The 19,072-nt window shown below is 48.8% G+C and overlaps 2 protein-coding genes across 8 annotated transcripts; one reads left to right on the forward strand and one right to left on the reverse strand.

The window, feature by feature from the left end:
* Nucleotides 1-797: 797 nt before the first annotated feature.
* pop7 (POP7 homolog, ribonuclease P/MRP subunit) lies at nucleotides 798-3,800 on the reverse strand. Of its 3 annotated transcripts, none has more exons than XM_048983209.1 (2): nucleotides 3,320-3,800; nucleotides 798-1,872 (listed from the first exon to the last, which is right to left on the reverse strand). In XM_048983209.1, the coding sequence occupies exons 1-2, from the start codon at nucleotides 3,416-3,418 to the stop codon at nucleotides 1,441-1,443; spliced, it is 531 nt and encodes a 176-aa protein (XP_048839166.1). In that variant the 5' UTR covers nucleotides 3,419-3,800; the 3' UTR covers nucleotides 798-1,440. The 3 variants fall into 3 exon arrangements, with proteins under 3 accessions (XP_048839166.1, XP_048839167.1, XP_048839168.1); XM_048983210.1 differs by having other exon boundaries at nucleotides 798-1,876; nucleotides 3,320-3,787; XM_048983211.1 differs by lacking the exon at nucleotides 3,320-3,800 and adding an exon at nucleotides 2,214-3,299 and having other exon boundaries at nucleotides 798-1,876.
* Nucleotides 3,801-3,893: 93 nt separating this feature from the next.
* LOC125712755 (GRB10-interacting GYF protein 1-like) lies at nucleotides 3,894-18,007 on the forward strand. 5 transcript variants are annotated; one of them, XM_048983167.1, is made up of 27 exons: nucleotides 3,894-4,139; nucleotides 6,377-6,727; nucleotides 6,944-7,006; nucleotides 7,200-7,329; nucleotides 7,427-7,522; nucleotides 7,608-7,722; nucleotides 8,511-8,619; nucleotides 8,770-8,960; nucleotides 9,041-9,264; nucleotides 9,387-9,501; nucleotides 9,584-9,730; nucleotides 9,820-9,956; nucleotides 10,070-10,229; nucleotides 10,322-10,488; nucleotides 10,571-10,725; nucleotides 10,856-10,956; nucleotides 11,091-11,161; nucleotides 11,251-11,361; nucleotides 11,452-11,610; nucleotides 11,705-11,904; nucleotides 12,199-12,356; nucleotides 12,532-12,695; nucleotides 13,121-13,165; nucleotides 13,506-13,650; nucleotides 14,049-14,233; nucleotides 16,236-16,328; nucleotides 16,493-18,007. In XM_048983167.1, exons 3-25 carry the CDS (start codon nucleotides 6,972-6,974, stop codon nucleotides 14,111-14,113), a joined length of 3,000 nt encoding a protein of 999 aa, XP_048839124.1. In that variant the 5' UTR covers nucleotides 3,894-4,139; nucleotides 6,377-6,727; nucleotides 6,944-6,971; the 3' UTR covers nucleotides 14,114-14,233; nucleotides 16,236-16,328; nucleotides 16,493-18,007. The 5 variants fall into 5 exon arrangements, with proteins under 5 accessions (XP_048839124.1, XP_048839123.1, XP_048839125.1 ...); XM_048983166.1 differs by having other exon boundaries at nucleotides 14,049-16,328; XM_048983168.1 differs by having other exon boundaries at nucleotides 11,455-11,610; nucleotides 14,049-16,328.
* Nucleotides 18,008-19,072: the final 1,065 nt, after the last annotated feature.

The raw sequence follows: 19,072 nt of genomic DNA on the forward strand, positions 1-19,072 counted from the left end.
AATGGATGGATGGATGTTATAAATGGTGGGAAAATGACATTAAAATAACATCTAATGATGGTTTACAGAAACCCACCACCAAGACAGTATGCTTGCAGAATCTGTAAGAGGCAGCTCTTCCCTTATCGACCAATTCGCTTAACAAAGTACGAGACTCTAAGTAAACTACGTAACTCTAGGAACAGAACTTGGTCATTAACTGAGGAGTGTCTGCACCAGATTGTGTGTTCCTCAGTTCTGGTCCTGATGGGCCAGAATCCAACACAGTTTGCAGATTCCCCCACACCTACTAAACCTGATAATTAGCTGGTTTAGATGTTTGAATGGGGAAATATGCTAACTGTGCTGGATTCTGGCCTTCCAGGACTGGATTTGGGGAAGTCTGCCTTCAGACATGCCCCTGTTAAAATCATAAAAGCCAAAGTCCCTCACTACCTTCTGCCACCGTATGGACGTGTGAGTAAAGCACATGTGCCAAAGTGCATTCACCTCCCATGCTGTCCCACCACATTTTAATGTTCCAGGACATTAAAACACCTGTAATCTTATTTCTTGTCAGGTTTATTTCATCCAGTGACAGACTGGTAACGTCCAAAATAAAATAAAATAAAAAAAACTTCTAGTATTTTTTGCAGGGAGAGCACTGAGTCAACTGAAAATAACAGGACTTTCTGCCCTCTACAGGTCAATCTGTGACACTGCAATCTCAACGCCTCAAGTATTTGTCAAGGAAATACATTTACACAGAACATACTTACAAACTTGTATTTTCTTGAAAAATTAACAGGAAATCTACATCAGTTTTGAATCTTATTAACTTTAATTCACAGAGATTTAACATGAAAACCATGCATACATTCCAATTTTAGATAAACAATAGCCACAAAGATTCAAGAAGCTTCTATTGACACATCCTGCTACCACAACTGACCAGTATGTTTGAGAACTGTCAGCAAAAAATACATTAAGGTAGTTGCCCCAAGGTACAAAATTACACCTGTAATTATTTTCAGCTTATTTAATCTCCCTTCACAAAGTACATTTTACACAGGCCAGGAGGCCCAACGGCACAAAATTCACCAAAAACATGAAAAGCTATAGGACTGAAACCATTAAAACAAAAGACAGAACCTGGAAATGGCACAGACTGACCTTGTGACAAGCGTATGACTCCGGTATCTACCAGAATTCTTAGGATCTCCTCAACTCATTGGTGCACAGTGATAGCAAAAATGACACTTCATGAACCATTTGCGGTATATTTTGACCCCACTAGATGGTGCTATCTGTTAAAATAAAAGCAAATAAAACATGCCTCAAGAGCACCATCTCATGGGATGAAGAAATGCCACAAATAGTTAATGAGGTGTTGTTTTTGACCATCATTAGTGGACTTTAAACACAGGCAAGGGACCCCTGGCCTCCAATGGAGCTCAGCTGTCACTGTGGGTCCGGATAAAACACTTTAATGTGGATGGCAGAATTGTTGCGGGTGCGGGTCAGGACTTCTCCCTCATCTGGGTCATCTGGCTCAAGGTCATCCACCAGCTCCACAGTGGAGGTGTTTGCAGCCAACTGCAGTGCCCCCTGGCTGCAGGCTTGGAGCTGCAATGCAATGTTGATGGCACGGCTGATAGCTAAGCCCAGGCCGTGGATATATATCTCCCTGTGGCCTGATCCGGCCGCATCAAGCAGCTTCTGGCAGCGGGCTAGCTGTGCACGGAAATCAGTCTTCATGTTGACATAGACATCATTCCGGCGTCGTGGGAGCTTTCGGGGCAGCCGCTTGCGCAAGGTGAACTCCACAGGGTCCATATCTGCTGCAGCCGTGCCTGCCTGAGGCTGGGACACTTTGTCACTGGTCTCTGACATCTGCCTGGAAGAAGAAAGCAGGATCTCCAGCTGTCAGATTTAGCACAATGGTTTCTCATATGTGACCTGTCGCCATGAAATGAGTCAAGTCGCACTTGTAGAATTTCACCCATAAGACTCATTTCGTGGTGATGGGTCACATATAGTTACTAAAGAAAAAATCTTACTCTAAACTCAAGAACAGAGCTGGATATTTTAATCAAAAGTGGTTAAGCTTTTTATCATTCATTAAAATTAGCAGAATACCTTCTTTAAGAACTAACGCCATGTACCCCTCCCCCCCACCCTACTCTATAGTAGACACATTGGGAACAGTAGTGACAATACTTAGAAACACTCACTAGATGTCAGTGTGGCCCAGAGCTGTAACACCAACAGGAAGTTGTATGACTGTCAGGAATACCTGCTAGTGCACAATAAAAATCACGGATTTCCTTTAAGAAGCATCTCTGGATGTAGGAACTAAAGTGAGATGCATATTCCATACCTACTAGTGAATTTTTTTAATCATACATTTAGATTAATGGGATTTTTCAAAATGAAGAATATAGCCGATTCTGACTACCATGAATTGTAAAATAGTCACCCATCTTCAAAACTGCTTCTCCTTCAAAATTCCTTTAGGGTATCCCTGGGCGATCCCAAATCAGCTGGTAGATTTAACCCCACCAGAATGTCATGGGTCTGTCTCACAGCCTCTCCCCCAGTGGTTCATCCTCAGAACCACAGACCAACCGGGCTGACACCCTTATTTGATGCCTGGACCACCTCAGCTGACTTGTCTTAATCCAAAGGAACAGTGAATCTTTTAAAGTTCCAGCAGATCACCAAATTCCACATCCTGTTACTAAAAGTGTGTCCAGCAAGCTGTAGAGAAAACTCATTTTGACCACTTTCTCTGTCTCATGATGATAGACGAGAATAAGGACGTCGACAGACCGATAGACCGTGAGTCTCATCTGCCAACTTCTATCCATCGACTTGCCTAGTTCTCGAAAACACACAGAACTCTAATACCCATAATATTACATTTTGGTCTATTTTCAGAAAACAGCGGATATGACTTTTCCATACTTCTGCTATATATACGTTTAAAAATACATGCAAACCCCGTTTAGTTTCATGCTCATCATCTTGGTTTTGGAGGCTTAATTGGAACATTTGTGCTTCCAGACAACAGCCAATATGCCACCATGCCGTACTTTGGCGATGGACGGCTACTTCAACTGTCTAACTCAAGGGGTCCGGAGTTTGTTCCTATTCCACATCACTTAAATAAAAATCCACGCTCAAGAGGAGCCACCATTTCGTTAGCTATCTCCGGCGTGACACGCAGCCAATGAAACATACAATTCTTAAGTTGAGGTACGTACAAGCCAGCTATATCACCAAATCTTCGCAGATTTAATGTTATATTAAGTTTCACACACAAACAGAAACCACCCACCCGGTTGCGTTCAACTCCGGCACCAGTGTACCTCCTGCGGTTCGCATAAAACGGAAGATATCGGGCTGACAGCACATGTGAAACCGGAAGCAAACGCATGGGTCAAGGAAGCGGGGCTGTCGAGTCTCAAAGGACTTGGCTGGGCGAGAACGTTAAGGGTTCTGGATTAAGCGTAGTTATAAACTGTAATAAATGCTGTCGTTATTATACTGGTCAAGCCTCACTAAGGCATGTTGGTACCCAAAGTTAATCGAATGCTGTCCAGGTATTTATGTCCCAAGTAGTGAAGCGGAGCATTGAAACTAAAACTGTTTGTATTACAATATAGTACGTTAATTAAATTCCGGAATGCATTCCAGCAATCAGCAGCCCTAACATTAAGACATTCACGATAATTTGAAAGAGAAGTATCTTAAATGAAATGGTGTATGGCCAGAAGAATGTCACGTGAATAGGGTCACCACCCAAAACAGTGAGCCGCGTTCCCGTTGGTCTCTCTCGTCATGTGAATGGGGTCACTCCCAAAACAGTGAACGGCGCTCCCGTTGGTTCCCCCGTCACGTGATGCGAGTTAGGTAGCCATTTTTGAAACACAAACAAGTGAAGCGAGACTTCATATAAACACGCACCACCGAGTAAATGAATAAATAAATACAGCGCGCCGCATGGTTAGTTAACGTTACAAAACATTCAGGATGATAGTGTGACACGACTAAAAAGAGCTATCCAAGAAAGAAGATTCAGTGTAAAAGGACGACTGTTTTTTATAGCTCGCTAACGCTAGCTGGTTCGTTAGCTAACTACCGTTAGCAGTATTAAGGTAAGCGCCGCATTTGCTGGTTATGTGCTGCAGAATTTATTAATAATGCAACAGATCAATTGAAATGCATGGTATCGAGGTGGACGCCGTGTGTCTGGTGGATTACAGTGATTACATTCCGTTACATTGTAGTCGTTTATGTACCCTGTTAAGGCCCAAACGCAGCGGTCTAGAGTTGTGGGTTTGGCCGCTGAGCTTCAAGGGGGGCGGGGCTGCAGCGACCACACCGACACCCCGCCCCTTTCGCCGCACTATCCGTATCTGTACAGCTTGGATATTTGAACTGTCCGTGTTAGACTGCGCGATGCGCTTTTGTAAGCATTATCACTGAGTTGTTCGCCTTGGGCTGAGCTATTTGTTTCGACTGTGCAGCTGGTTAGGCTTAGTGATCAATATGTCCGACCTGGTCTGACGTGTATCATGTCCGCCTGATTTCTAGCCGTCTTGCCGTTGCCGTCTTAGTGTTTTATTTGGTAACCAACGTCGCTTTAGAACTAATTTTGCGCTTCTGAGGTCTAGTAGCTGTAATCAGCAGATTTGCACGCACTCGATGACCAAGCGGCTTAAATTATTAAATTGCTCTACGCCATGAAGACCACCTACAGAGGTGTAGATGGTGCCGCCTGAAGTTGGTCACCCTGCTACTTATCCTTATTTAACTGCACAATACAGTGAAGTAGGCTGGCGTATGTACTAGATTCGGGCAGTATTATGACCTTTGAACACTCATCTGCATGGGAATTATACTGAGTAGATTTGTTTGTCTGACATAGCCACGTAACACATTGCGATGATGACCGCCAAGTCGTGCCACGCGCCAACTTTGCGGGTGCTTCAGCATTTTTATATATGCTGTCAGAAATGTGTTGACCTGTCGTTCACCACTTAATGTTTACAACAGTTTACAATTTTTTCCTTAAGAGCATTTTCTCAAGGAGTTTAATACCTCGTACATGTGTTGTTGCCAGTTTGGATCTGGTGTTTGCTGTGAAATGTTTCTTGTCGTTGTTCTTGCCTTGGAGACCCAGGTTCTGCACATTAGATGTGTGTTCAGCCTCAGATAGCAGGTGTGGGAGTTTCAATGCACGCAGCCTGTTTGCTGACCCCCTCTCTCTCTTGACTGGGCACAACTTTCATAAGAGCCGTCCTCAGTCCACATACTGTTTTCATAAGGCTGCAGTGTTTTCCCAGTTAGAATATCAGCATGTATTACTAAGCCATTTTGTTTCCGTGGAGTTTACTTTGCAATGTTTAAGTGGATGAAGACTTAAAGCCCCAGTACCACAGCATGGATTGTCTGGAGTTGTGATTGTGCTTTCAAGCCTCCCAGCGCGTAAGAGCCAGGATCTCAAAGGTTTCAACAGAATTTTAGTAGTGACTGAATATTTCCACCTGCTCTGGTTTTGGAGGTGTCTCTCAGGGCTAATTTGAGTGCATTCTTTAAATCCTTTCTCGTACTGTATTTTGGATTTGTACAATTTTTCCCATATATGAGTTTGAATGTAAAATGTGTAATAACCTTCAGATAAAGACACAAACCTTTGTCTTGTTGTAATTTTAGGAATATGTAGAAGAACACTAGTTATGTCCTTTACTTGCAGTGCTGCATTGTTGTTATTCTGAAAGGTTGCAAGGCTGACTGTACATTTTTTTTAAAACAAATACAAGATGCAAAGCACATTGCTTGTCACTCGAGAGTCTCACGCCCTTATATTTGACTGACTAATGTAGAAGTACACAAAACATCTGAATAATGGAACCCAGTGCACAGGTCTTTTGTGCAGTTTATAGAACAATGCAACACCAATATGACTAACGTTACTCTAAGCCTTTTGAGCAAAACATCAGATTGAAGCGCATTTACTTGAGTTTTTCGAAGTCTTGGGATGTCAGTAATATTCTGTCTTGTTTTCTCGCCTCTCCTATATGTGTCTTTCCCAGGACTAATAGCTTGCTATGGAAATCTGTCCGCACTTATGGTTCGATAAGTGCCCGCTCCACATGGCCTGCCTTTCTGCGTCTTTGCGTGTAACATGACATTTGCCCACCAGGTCCATTCCGTCGAGATGTGTCCGTGTTCTTGCACGGCAGTGCAACGATGAGTGTCTGTACACAAGTCTTTGCACCTTATGCCGGAAAATCAGAGGGTATAATAGGAGAAGAAACCTTCAGTGCAGAGAGGGACAAGTTCATACATTTTTAAGAAATTAAAGGTGCCTCTTTGTCACCCCCTGCAGGAGTTGGAGGGAAATCTCCACAGAAGAGCACAGTTCAGCACAACAGAGTGGTTGGCCCCTGCTCATCAGCGTTACCACTCTTTTGATCTTTCATTAAGCGGATTATATTACTGTGACTCTTTTCAGTATCATTAGTATTATAGTATTTTGGGGTTTTTTTTCTCCCCTATATTTTGGGCTGGTGGTTTTGGTGATAAATTCCTCCCCCCAGTCCGTCCATTTCTAGCTCCCTGACTGAGGCAGCTCTACTTTTTTTGTCAGAGAACTAGCAGTGCCTATAGGCTCCGCAGCTGCGCACCCTGGCCTGACCTGAGTCAGCCCAATTCAACTCGGTCCTTTCCTCTGGACAAGGTGAGTGTGATGTCACCAGTGGGTCTATGTTACTGGGACAGTAGGGGGCAGGTTACCTGGCCTTTGACACTTAGCAGGCTGGTTGCTCTGTTGATGCAGTTAATCCCAAGTTGGGGACACTGCTGTTGCACCTTAAGGCGACTGTTTGATTTATGTGACTTTATGTGCCACTGTGCGGTCCAATGGGTAACAGTAATGCTTCACTTTTGCCTGTAGACACTTTGTGCCCTGTGGACAAGGGAATATGACTGCTGAGACACTGAACTTTGGCCCAGAATGGTGAGTCCTTCCTCGCCGGTAATGGTTTTGAATTCCTGCAAAACTGGGGTCTGTAATATTTCTGCTGTTTACTTAGTGACTGGATATTTCGTAAGCTAGTTGTCTGTTCAGTGGGTATGTAAATGTGACTGGTCGTAGTAAAAGTTACTCTGAGGGTGAAATTGAGTCCCGCTTCCCCCTGCTGGCACATTAGGCTCCGTGCGCTGTCCAGTGGGGGGAGTGTTACGTCCCCGCCCCCTTCGCCCGCCATGCCAAAGTATAAGCTGGCCGAGTACCGTTACGGCCGGGAGGAGATGTTAGCACTTTATGTCAAGGACAACAAGGTGAGTAGGCCAGTCCCTGACTGACGAGGAGGTGCCATGATACTGTTGGGTAGCGCGGTGCGTTAGCAGGCTCTGTTTGTGTTTGCATGTGACGCAGGTTCCTGAAGACATGCAGGACAAAGAGTTTGCTGCTATTCTGAAGGATGAACCTCTTCAACCACTGGCCTTGGTGCCTCTGACTGAGGAGGAGCAGGTCAGTTCATGTGGTCCTACAAGAACCTATGTAAAGGTCACACTGCAGAAGCGTTCCTCACCTTGCATCCCCTCGCTCTTTACAGAGGAACTTCTCCATGTCGGTGAACAGCGTGGCCGTGCTGAGGCTGATGGGAAAGGGGAGCGGAGCTGCACCAGCAGGTGTGGCCAGGGGGCGAGGGAGCACGCGAGGCAGCCGAGGTGAGCAGCAGCAGCTGCTGGGGCTGAGGGTGGGGGGTGCTCATGTAGCTCAACAAGTAGGAACGTCTGCTAACAATACAAAGGTTGTGGGTTTAAATCCCAGATCCCACATAAATCCCTCACTCTACTTTAAGTTGCTCAGGGGGCTACAGACCTGTCACTTGTGCCCAGGGCTCAAACTGGTAACCTTCCAATCACAGACACAAAGCCTGCTGAGCCATGCTCTGATAATATGGGTTAGCAAGATAAGTACTCCATCCATCCATCCATTTTCCAAACCGCTTATCCTACTGAATCGCGGGGGATCCGGAGCCTATCCTGGAAGCAGTGGGCACAAGGCAGGGTACAACCCAGGATGGGGGGCCAGCCCATTGCAGTGCACACTCACACACCATTCACTCACATGCACACCTACGGGCAATTTAGCAACTCCAATTAGCCTCAGCATGTTTTTGGACTGTGGGGGGAAACCGGAGTACCTGGAGGAAACGACACGGGTAGAACATGCAAACTCCACACACATGTGGATGAAATGGTATGAAATGGATGAAAAGGTATAAAAATATTCAAGAAAATATTTAAAACGCAGGTTGCAGTTATAGCTTATTTAAGTGTTTAATTGGTGGTGTTAATGATCCTATTGGCCTGGAGACAGAAGCTTCTGCTCATCCTCTCTGTCCCGGCCATAAGGTTACGGGGGCGGCTACCTGAATGCATGGAGGAGCTTATGAAGGAGGGGTGTCACGTAACATGAGTAGCAGAGAACCTTGTGCATGTTTCTCTTTTAGGCCGAGGGAGAGGTGAAAGTGGGTTTTACCAAAGAGGTCCTGAGGACGGCGAACTGGGGTTCGGTCGCAGCGCGAGGGAGATGAACCGCAGCCAAAGCTGGGATGACAGGTGAGCTCTTCTCTCTCCACTCCACGTCGTTCTTTCTTCTACCTCCGTGTTTTCTTTCCCTCCTGTTCCTGGCCTCCGGTCTGGGTTGGGACTTTAGGCGCAACATAGCGCTGATGTGCAGGAGGCCGCCCGTCTCGTGTCTTTGCACAGGGGCGAGCGGCGCTTCGAAAAACCCTTGCGGAGGGATGGAGTTCGTGCCGGCTTTGAGGAAGCGAGTCCGGCTCCCAGGAAGGATTACACGCGCTCTGACAGCGAGAACTGGCGCACACTGCGGGAGGAGCAAGAAGATGAAGAGGGCGAGTGCGGGGGCAGCTGGAGGCAGGCTGGGGTCCGCAGAGATGGTACGCAGGTTTGGGAGATGGGGGGTTTCTGCTCGGTGGCCTGTAGCCAGTCACATGCTAATATGTGTTTGGTCTCGCAGATGGGGGTCCTCGCTCAGCAGGCTGGCGCGAGCACAGCGGCTCTGGAGACAGCCGGCGGAAGAAGTTTGACTTCGATTTCCGGGAGCCTTTAGAAGGGGGGCGCCGGAGATCTAGTGGTGACGGGCCAGACGAGGAGAGAGACGGGCTTCCTGAATGGTGCACGGATGAGGAGGAAGGAGAAATGGGCACCTTTGATTCCTCAGGGGCCTTCCTGCCAATCAAGGTGGGCGGCTCCACCTTCTGGCTCCTCAGTTGGGCTCTGCCTTTGGGATCTGCCTTTAGGCTATGTATTCGGACCCTGCCTTTAGGTTCCACTTCAGCTTTATACCTCTCTCCCATCTAAAGAGCCCTAAGGAGCCTATCCCAGAGGAGCAGGACCTGGAAAAAGAGGATGGTGGAGGAGAGAGTGAAAGAGAAAAAGATGTGCAGAGGGAGCGGAAGGACAGCAGTGAAGAGACAAGTGAGAAAACCATTGCTGGTAAACATTTTGGGGTGTGGAAGTGAGGTATGCCAGAGTCGTGACGTTCTGTCTCCAATGCCAGCAGAAACGAAGAAGGCAGGTGCAGGGAATGAGGAGGAGGGGCAGTCCATGACTCCACCCACTTCCGCCTTCCAGCCTTCTGCAGACCCCGTGGAACCACAGACAGCCCACAACCCCCCCAGCTCAGCCAGCTTGAAACTGAACGAAGGTATGTGAAGGTTGTTCGAGGGAGGTGTGGCTTCATTGGGCATTTTTTGTTTTCCCCGATGCTTTGACATTTTGCCCGCTATTCCGCAGCGAGTGTGCCTGGTACCCAAGCTGCCCAGCTGAGTCCTAGTGCTGCCTCTGGCTCCTCCTCCTCTTCTGCTGCTACACACCTCCTGCCACTAGGGGGTGATACTGAAGACGAGGAGGGCCTGAAGCACCTGCAGCAGGTACAGCTGGCCAGCCTTTAGTCTGACATTTTCTTGGGTGGGCCTTACTGAGAAGCCTACCCTCTGCCAACAGCTCTGATGGAATCCCCCATTGTGTGTCTGTGTGTTTACAGGAAGCAGAGAAAATGGTGGCATCTTTGCAGGACAGCTCCCTGGATGAGGAGAGCTTCACGCAGACCTTGCAGGACAGGGGCAACACTGCAGCCGCCCTGCCGCTATCTCACGAGGCAGCCATGAAATGGTTCTACAAGGACCCACAGGCTGAGATCCAGGGTACACACACCCACACGTGTGTAAGCGGGAACCCATGTTCCGGACCGGCTTCTGTACTCTGAAGCTTTGACGTTCCTGCTATGTTCCCGCAGGACCTTTCACCACACAGGAGATGTCGGAGTGGTTTCAGGCAGGCTACTTCAGCATGGGCCTGCTGGTGAAGCGCGGCTGCGACGAGGGCTTCCAGCTCCTCGGCGACGTCATCAAGATGTGGGGGCGCGTTCCTTTTGCCCCGGGGCCTTCCCCGCCCCCCCTGCTGGTGAGGCAGCCCCCTCCCCGCCTCACTGTCCCAGATGTGTGTCCTGGTCTCTGCTACTCGGTAACCCAAGTCTGTCCAATAGGGCAACTTGGACCAGGAGCGGCTGAAGAAGCAGCAGGAGCTGGCGGCGGCAGCCCTGTACCAGCAGCTCCAGCAGCAGCAGCAGCAACAGCAGCAACAGCAACAGCACCAACAACAACAGCAGCAGCAGCAACAGCTCTTCCACCTCATTAACAGGTAGTGTGCCTCCTCCAGGTGGCCCTTCGCTATCTAGGAGGCAATAGGAGCCTAACAAGAAGCAAGCCGCGTTGGCCTGGCCGCGTTGGCCTGGCCCGTACTCCCTGACCCCGCCCCCTTCCTCCCGCAGGTGCAGTGAGCCGGCTGCGATGCCTCTGGTCAGCAGGTCCATGTCCATGCCGGAGGCAGGATCTCTGTGGGAAATGCATACCTCAGCTTCACAGCAGTCCGGTAGAGTGTCACGACACCAGAGGGGTCATTCCCCGTCCTTTAGCTTTCCTCCGCTTTCCTTAGTAGCGTTTGTCTTGAATGGACTGTCCCACGTTTCTATAGTCATGCCCTGATATCCTCACCAACATCTGTAGGCGGTGAAGCCAGTTTATGGGACTTAACCATGAATTCAACTCAGGGTCCAACTCTCGACCAGCTGCAGAAGGTGAGTTATGGCGCCCCCTGCTGGGAAATTTTATGCCGCGGGTGTTTTGTTATGGGATGTCGACGATGTGACCCACCGTCTGCCGTCAGCTCCAGGAGCGACGCGATGCAGAGCTCAGGGCAAAGCGGGATGAGGAGGAACGGAAGCATAGAGAGGAGAAGAAGAGGCGCGAGGAAGAGGAGATGTTCCGGAGGAAGCAGGTGAGGCGGATGTGGCTGGGAGAGGCGGAAGCCCCTTCCTCACCGGAGGGCACTGTGCAGATAAAGCTGAATGTGCCTGTCGCTCTTCAGCAGTGCCGTCAGCAGCAGGAGCTGATCCTCAAACTGTTCCAGCAGACCCAGCAGCAGGGGGTCCCGGGGTGGGCTGGCTCGGGGGCTATGGCGGCGGTCCTGTCCAAACAGCTGCAGCAGGAGGCCGAACGGCAGCTGCACAAGCAGCAGAGGGAGCGGGTGAGCAGGGGGGCTCGTCAGAGGGGGCACACCGACACCCCTCACTTTATCTCCCCTCCCACGCCTGACACCTGCTCTTCCTCTCTCCCGCCAGCACGGGCCACTGTCAGTGGGTAGCTCCGGAGCGATGGGGGGGCAGTGGGGTGACACTGCTGGGGGCCTGTGGACCGGGACGGGCCTGGAGGGCAAATCAGGGGGCGGCAGCGGGATTGGTCTCTGGGAAGAGGCCGTCAAAAATCAGACAGGCCTGCGCAGCCTGGGCCTGAAGAACAGCCGCAGCAGCCCACCAATCAGGTACGCCGCGTCTGCTCACCCTGTGTGTGTGCGGGCTGGTATTCACCACTCTGCGGGGAGGAAATGTCCCCATAAGGTGATAAAACCTGTTACTCTTCAGCTAGTTTTTTCTAGTCCCCACAATTATAAACCTAAATTTTATAAAAGTCTGTGAACGCAATCAAAAATCTAAAATAGCCTTAAGTCTCGTGTTATGTTTGGTTAGTTATGGTTAAGGTTACGGCTGGGTTAAGGTTGCCATGACAGGTCTGCCCATAGAAATGAATGGTGAGTCCATTATATAAATATGTGCAGCGAGCCTTATCTGATGGCCCGGCGAAAGCGCACAGAGGAGGAAGAGAAGCTGCTGAAGCTGCTGCAGGGTATGAAGCCGCAGGACGGCTTCACCACGTGGTGCGAACAGATGCTGCACGCGCTCAGTGCCAGCACGAGCACCTCCTCCTCCCTCGACGGTAATGTCCACTGTTGGTGCCTCAGACTCTCTGTGCAACGCAAATGCACGCATGCACACCGTCTCCATTGAAGGTTCTGGTCCTCGTTCAGGGCCGGAAGACTTGTCCTCTGGCTGTTTCTGCATGCTTTTTGGAGGGTCTCATGACCGTCTGTTCTGTGTGTTCTCCTGTGAAGTTGCCACCATTGTGGCGTACCTGAAGGAGGTGGAGTCTCCGTATGAAGTTCACGACTGCATCCGCTCCTTCCTGGGAGACACCGTCGAAGCCAAAGAGTTCGCCAAACAGTTCCTGGAGCGCCGTGCCAAACAGAAAGCCAACCACCAGAGGCAGCAGCAGCAGGTGAGGGTGACTGGGGCGTAGCTGGCAGGGGGCGGAGTCTGTGGGGCTGCTTAGGTCACATGTCGCACGTGCTGCTTTTTTGGGGGAGGTTACTGATCTTGGCATGTTTATCAATACCAAGAACACGAAGGACGTACTTGTGTTCTTAGCCTGAGCTAACTTACTAACTTCCCTCCCAAGTACAAAGTTACAGCACAATGAATCATGGGATTGGTCTCGTTGCAGCCGATGCATGCTTTGAAATTTGAGGCTGGGCTAGAACATCCGGGGATTTTAACCGTATGTTGTACCTCTGTTTTTGAGCATTGGAGCTGAACTTCAGCAAAAGATGATATCAAACGATCTTGAGGACAAAAGGACGGTCAAGAATGCATATTGATTAATTCCCCCCCCCCCTGGTATTAAGTCTTTCTCTATCTCTTCAGCTTTCCAAGGAGTTGGCAGGACTGGCTATGAACTTCCCGCTGCAGGCAAGTCACCCTCTCCAGCCATCTCACTTATCTGGGTATTTAATATCCAAGTAGCTCAGATTTTAAGCAATGTACCCTTTCAGTCCGCTGTTTAGGAAGGTTTCCCATCTGTCGTCTTTGCCTTCACTGTTTTATAGTTTCTCATCGGCCTCGATCAGTGTTTCCCAGCCCAGTCCTCGGCGACCCCTCCCCCCCCCCCCCGACAGTCCACATTTCTGCTCCCTCCCAGTGACTGTCTGGGGGTCCCTGAGACACTGACCTAGACCTTTAAGATCATTACGGGCCATTAAGGGTAAAAGTCACAGTTTGGGTAATAAACACATCACCTCCCTTCCCCCAGGACTCCATGCGGGGTGTCAGCTCTAGCGCCCTGCAGTCCATGTTCCAGTCAGCCCACGTGGGGAAGGGGGGGCTGTACGACAGCCAGGGAGCCAAGATGAGGAAGAAACCGCCCATGATGTTGCAGTCGGACCCCAGCATTTTAGGTGGGTTCGCAGTTACCACTGGCCCTCGTGATTTGCATGTGAGGCCTGCCAGGGGCTAGTGAAGAGGCCTGCCAGGGGCTAGTGAAGAGGCCTGCCAGGGGCTAGTGAAGAGGCCTGCCAGGGGCTAGTGAAGAGGCCTGCCAGGGGCTAGTGAAGAGGCCTGCCAGGGGCTAGTGAAGAGGCCTGCCATGGTCTCGGCACCATCAACACAGCATGTTCCTCTACAAAACCCGTTTGGCTTTTTGTCTTGCGTTGCATCTTCTGGTTAAACGGCACCGTGGCCTCTGGGCCAGAAACGCCGAGATTAACGCTGGAACGTTTGTACGTAATGCTGTGTTCCATAGAAGTGGTCAGTCTTTGGCTGATCCTCATGCTATTTTGCCTGCTCCCCACCCCAGGATATTCGTTCCATGGCGGAGACCATCTAAGTTTCAGCGAGATGGAGCCAGTAGAAGAATACTGACCCAGAGCAATATGTTCCCGAGGCCTTCAGTCAAGCACACTGGCCAGGCGTGTGCACAGCTAGGGCAGAGGGGACCAGCGGCCCTCTCCTGTTCCTGGACCAAGGCTGGCACTTAATACAGTAAAGCACCTTAAAATGACGCACTTTATCCTGTGGAGATTGATTATGGGACTCTGCGTGTGCAGGTCACCTGCCTGCATGCGAGCGAGCGAGTGAGTGAGTGAGTGTGTGTGGTGTGTGTGTGTGCGTGTGTATGTCGGTGTGTGTATATACTCACACTATATGAATATACACACATGGGCACGCAGCAACTGGAATGCAGACGAGTGACTCCAGTAGAGGCATTTTCCTACTTGTCAGAAAGCAGATTCTACACTGTTTTTATTTTTGATTTGTTTTTTTTTTTTTTTTAAGTTTCTATCAAAGTTCAAGCTATAAAATGCTGAATTTAAAAACTTGAAGATTTGCACTTGTGTTAAAAAAAAAACATCTGACTAAATTTATTAGATGTAGAGATGGATATTTTTGTTGTGTGTGCGCGCATGTTTACGAGAGAGTGCGTTAACTTTACTTTTTCTTTCGTTTTTGCTCACCGAGATCATGTACAGTACAAGGCCATTTTCATTGTGTTCAGATGAAAATCTCTGAGTTCTTGAAGTGTATGTATGCGATAGATACTGGGTGGTGGGAGGAGGTGTAGTAGCTGATGCACCGCCAGTTCCCGCATTCACCTGTTCCTTGGTGCTGTAGTGCTGCTGTATGCCAGTAGGTGGCAACTGTGCTCTCCCTTTAACTTTCCTGTGACTGCCACTCCAGGGTGTGCAAGTGTGTGTCCCCGTTTCCCTCAAATCGTTGTGTAACAAATTTTGTATTGCTGTCGGTCTGTGCTTCATGTTAATTCAAAGAACCATGCAAAAGTGAGTGTGAGTGTGTGAGAGTGTGGCCGTGCCTAAAAACGCATGGTGGTTTGGTTTGCCGCCAGGCAGGACAGTGCTTTGGCAAGGTATTGAAAGTATTGGCCTGAGACGGGGTACTTTCAGGGCTGCTACCTTGTTTTTGTTTTCATTTCATGGCCTCTGATAAATGCATATGTTTTTGTGATGCTGAATGTATTCCAAAAGAGACAAGAGTGTGGGGAGGCAAGAGGGGAGCAACAAGATGCAGAAGCGAACTGTCCAGACCGCAGGCTGTAGGACGAGTCTCTGCGATACCGGAACCCATGGGCTGGGGGAGCGGGACCGCGAGCCCGGGCCACAGGGCCCCCCCCACCCCACCCACCCTCTTAGGGGAGTCCTACTTGTTTACACACATCAGTTTCAGTTGGTGCATTTTTGTTTCTTCTGAGACGTCGTGAATTGGAGATGAGACAGGCGGAGTTGGATGTACAGACAAAACTCCACCCAGCGATCATGAGGAGATCTGGCCCTCGTGTGGAACTTAAAGGATCTGTTTCTCATTAAGCTCATATGGAGAATTTAGGGTGGGGTGGCCGTTCATTGTGTCATTTATTTATTTGCTGTTTTTTTTTTTTTTCTTTCTGTGGTTTGAGAAGTTGCTTAGTACAGGAGGGTTTGTCTCCCTAAATGAGCAAAGGAACCTTTGGTACTTCACCCACATTACTTTTTTTTCCCATTTTTCTTTTTTGCTTTATCTTTTTTTTTTCTTTTTTTTTTAAATTTAACTTGTTACCCACCTTTTTTTATTTGAAAGAAACTAAAGAACATTAGAAGCAAGGAAGTTTTCTCCACCTCTGCCAGCTGACGGACAGCTGGGAGTATGAATGGCCGGTTCCTGAGCTTCGGAGCAGCTTTCTGCCTTTTTCATAATGAGTCTGCCCAGCTCAGATAGATGCCCCCGGTCAGACTGCCAGCTTCTCTGTGCCCTCGGCCAGCTTGCGGAAAGGGAAGAAATCCTCTGAGGCTCAGTGCTGGGGGATGGTACCCAGCAGCACCCCCCAAAGGACAGCGACCACACCTGACGCTGCTTACTTACAGACCATAGCACACATACGCTGAATGTGGGCGGTTGAGGAGGGGGGGGGGGGGGCATGTAAGGTAAATGTGTTTTATGGGGGCAGCAAAAGACTGGAACAGCCCCCACCCCGTCTGTCACATCATTTCAGACTATCAGAACCTCAGCTTCCTCCTGAGAACCAGTGAACAGCAGGCTGCAGAAGACTGTCTGAAGTGAGGACCTTACTGGGACATCATGCCAGGTGAGAATCGCCGTCTTGGCTGATCTGCTTCCTGGATGCCTCCCTCTGCTATGCAGCTGGAGAAGTTTAGGCCTAATTCATCATCTTCAGCATTGCTGAATGCTTTAGATTGTCTGGAAATAATTGTTTTCATTTGTACTGAGCTTCTGTCGTCTTGACTACAGGTCTGCAGCAGTTCTGCCTTCTGGAGAGAGTGGTGCTTCTACCCAAAAAGGCGGCCTTGGAATGGGGCTGAGACTATGTAGAAAAGCTCAGGCAGAATATCCCTGGGGGGAGCACATCATGTCAAACCCTGCAGTCTGTTACCCCAGTTGTACTGGGGGGGGCAGGGCAGACTGACTGCGCCCCCTACCGTAGAGGACTCGCACAATGCTCGGTCTCAAAACGAGACTCTGGTTCCTGGCACCAGCTTGTATTTGTAAATAATGTAATTTTTTTTGTTTAGTTGGAAGGGGAGGAGTGATAGTGATTTAATTTGGTTGACTTGCCTTAACTGTATAGAAACAGCCTTGGTCCTGATTCTCACACACACGTGTAAAGGCTTGTTTCTGAAGTGAAACATGGCATGTTGCTCTGTCCCTTTTACAAATGCATCTGCATACTGTGTTACACGCTGGCTTACGCAGTGCCGATGCAGGTCCATTCAGGAAGGGCCGTCTAATTCTGTAAACTCCTATGTGGGCTCTCGCTTTTCAAAAGGCAGTTGTGTGGCTGTGCTACCCACCAACCCCTGGGCGGTCCGGTCCCGACTGGGTTTGAGCTCACTGAGATCTTGGGGGGGGTGATGGCCACGTCGGGCTCGGCCTTCATACTGATGGCGTTGCGGGGAGCTCAAACAGGAGGGTGTGTGTGAGAGCGTCTTCTCCATAGGATGGGGAGCCCCAAGTCTTTTAGCAGAAGCCTCAGGCGCTGCCCACTTCCATTTGCATCCCTTCAGTGTTTGGTATAGAAAAACTGTCTTCTGTATCGGGGAAGTACATCATCTCTGTCTGTCTTCATTTGAATGTGAATAATTTCCTTTCTGTTTAGCATTTGTTCCTGTGGATACTTGTTTATTTTAAGCATTTGTTTTTTTTTTTTTTTTTTTTTTTTATAAAGTTGCGGGGGTTTTAGTGATGGTTGGGCAGCAGTGTGTTGGGGGGGGAGGGGTGTGGGGATCTGTTAGCATTCTGGATTCTTTCAGGGTTGTGTATTGCTTCCTTGCTTGTTTAAAGATGCCCACTCTGCCCTCGGCACTGTTTTCTGTGTGTGTTTTTTTTTCTTTCTTGCCATGTCAGAAAAAAATTGTCTCGTTCCTTCTGAGCTTCTGCTGCGACCATTTTAAGGTCTGAACAATTCCATTTCAATTCCGTCGGAATTATCGTGAGACTGGACTCTTCCTACAATTGCAGTTTGCTGTGGTGCTGAAATGGTGTTATTGTGGAATTGGAGTGGAATTGTGTGGTTCTGAGGTGCCTTGTGGCAAAAGACGTGAATTTTACAGAAAGAAAATTCAGAATACATTCTGATATTAACACCCGCCCCCCCAAAAAAAATCTGTCTGCTCATCTCCATTGACTTATAAACCCTATGAGGGTTTTAAAGATGGAACACAAATAACACGGAAAACAAAATGAACAACCTACAGTTAAATAGTTTGAGAACAAAAATGTAAAACAATAAAATGATTTAAGCATAAACCTGGCTTGTGTTTGTAGCTGCTGTGCGGAAGCCAAGTCTCGTTATTATGGTCCTCTTCCCAATGCAGCGCCTGTTGAGACACATGACCGTGTCCTCAGCTGATCTCTTCCTTTACAATTCTAATGTGGCTCGCCGGATCCCGCTGGCTAGTTTGAGGCTGGGTTTTACTTCAACAGTCGTGCACGAGTTTTATAGGTTGGCGGAGTTCAGGATTTGATCTGTGCTTCTGGATGGGACTACAAATGATTTTGGGAATTCAACACGATGTGGTTTCCAGCAGAGACGTTAATATTCTGTTTGGGTTGGGGTGCGAGCAGACGGTAACGTCAGAACTACTGTAGATTCTTTGGCCCTGTACTCACAGCTGTTGCATTGCAATGGCCCCAATTTGCATTACGACTCCAGTGAAGAATACTACCGATAATATTGTGTGCTTTATGTGAAATGAAATAAAACGCACAGATTTTGAAAAGTAAATTAGTATTTCAAATATATCAAATTGTTGGTATTAATTGAATAAATACCCGCCCTTAAGTGATGGTGTATTGATCGACCGCCACATCGCTGACACCCAATTTCAAGCAGTGGTACAACGATACTTTGAATAATGTAGTTAGTACGTTCGTGCCAAAGCGCCGCCCCCGGCCGCACGGCGGTCGCACTGGCGGCTCTTCGTCTAGCATCCCGGCTGCCTGTGGCATTTCTATGTGAAGGAACAACAGTCCGACACCTAGATGTAAACGGACTTGTGTGGTCCGGTGCTGCGTCAGACTCCCCGGTCCCTGTCTAAACACCAGTTATACACGGCGATACCAAGGTGGCGCAGCCCCAGAAGTAAACCTGGAAAGGATACGACCTCCCTCCTTTCCATCAGCACGCGGTGAAGACTCCGCGTGCACGTCTGTTCCTTTTGTAACGGGTGAAGTTGGCGCTGTCCTTGCGGCGCGGCTCCGCTGGGGGCGCCCTAGCCTTTCTTTTGTAATGAAGTCGGGTTTTCCAAACGTGATTCCGTCGTTCGTGGTCTGTGTGTGTGTGTGTGTGTGTGTGTGTGTGTGTGTGTGTGT

The sequence above is a fragment of the Brienomyrus brachyistius genome, chromosome 18 (genome assembly GCF_023856365.1).
Source record: "Brienomyrus brachyistius isolate T26 chromosome 18, BBRACH_0.4, whole genome shotgun sequence".
NCBI classification, from domain to species: domain Eukaryota; kingdom Metazoa; phylum Chordata; class Actinopteri; order Osteoglossiformes; family Mormyridae; genus Brienomyrus; species Brienomyrus brachyistius.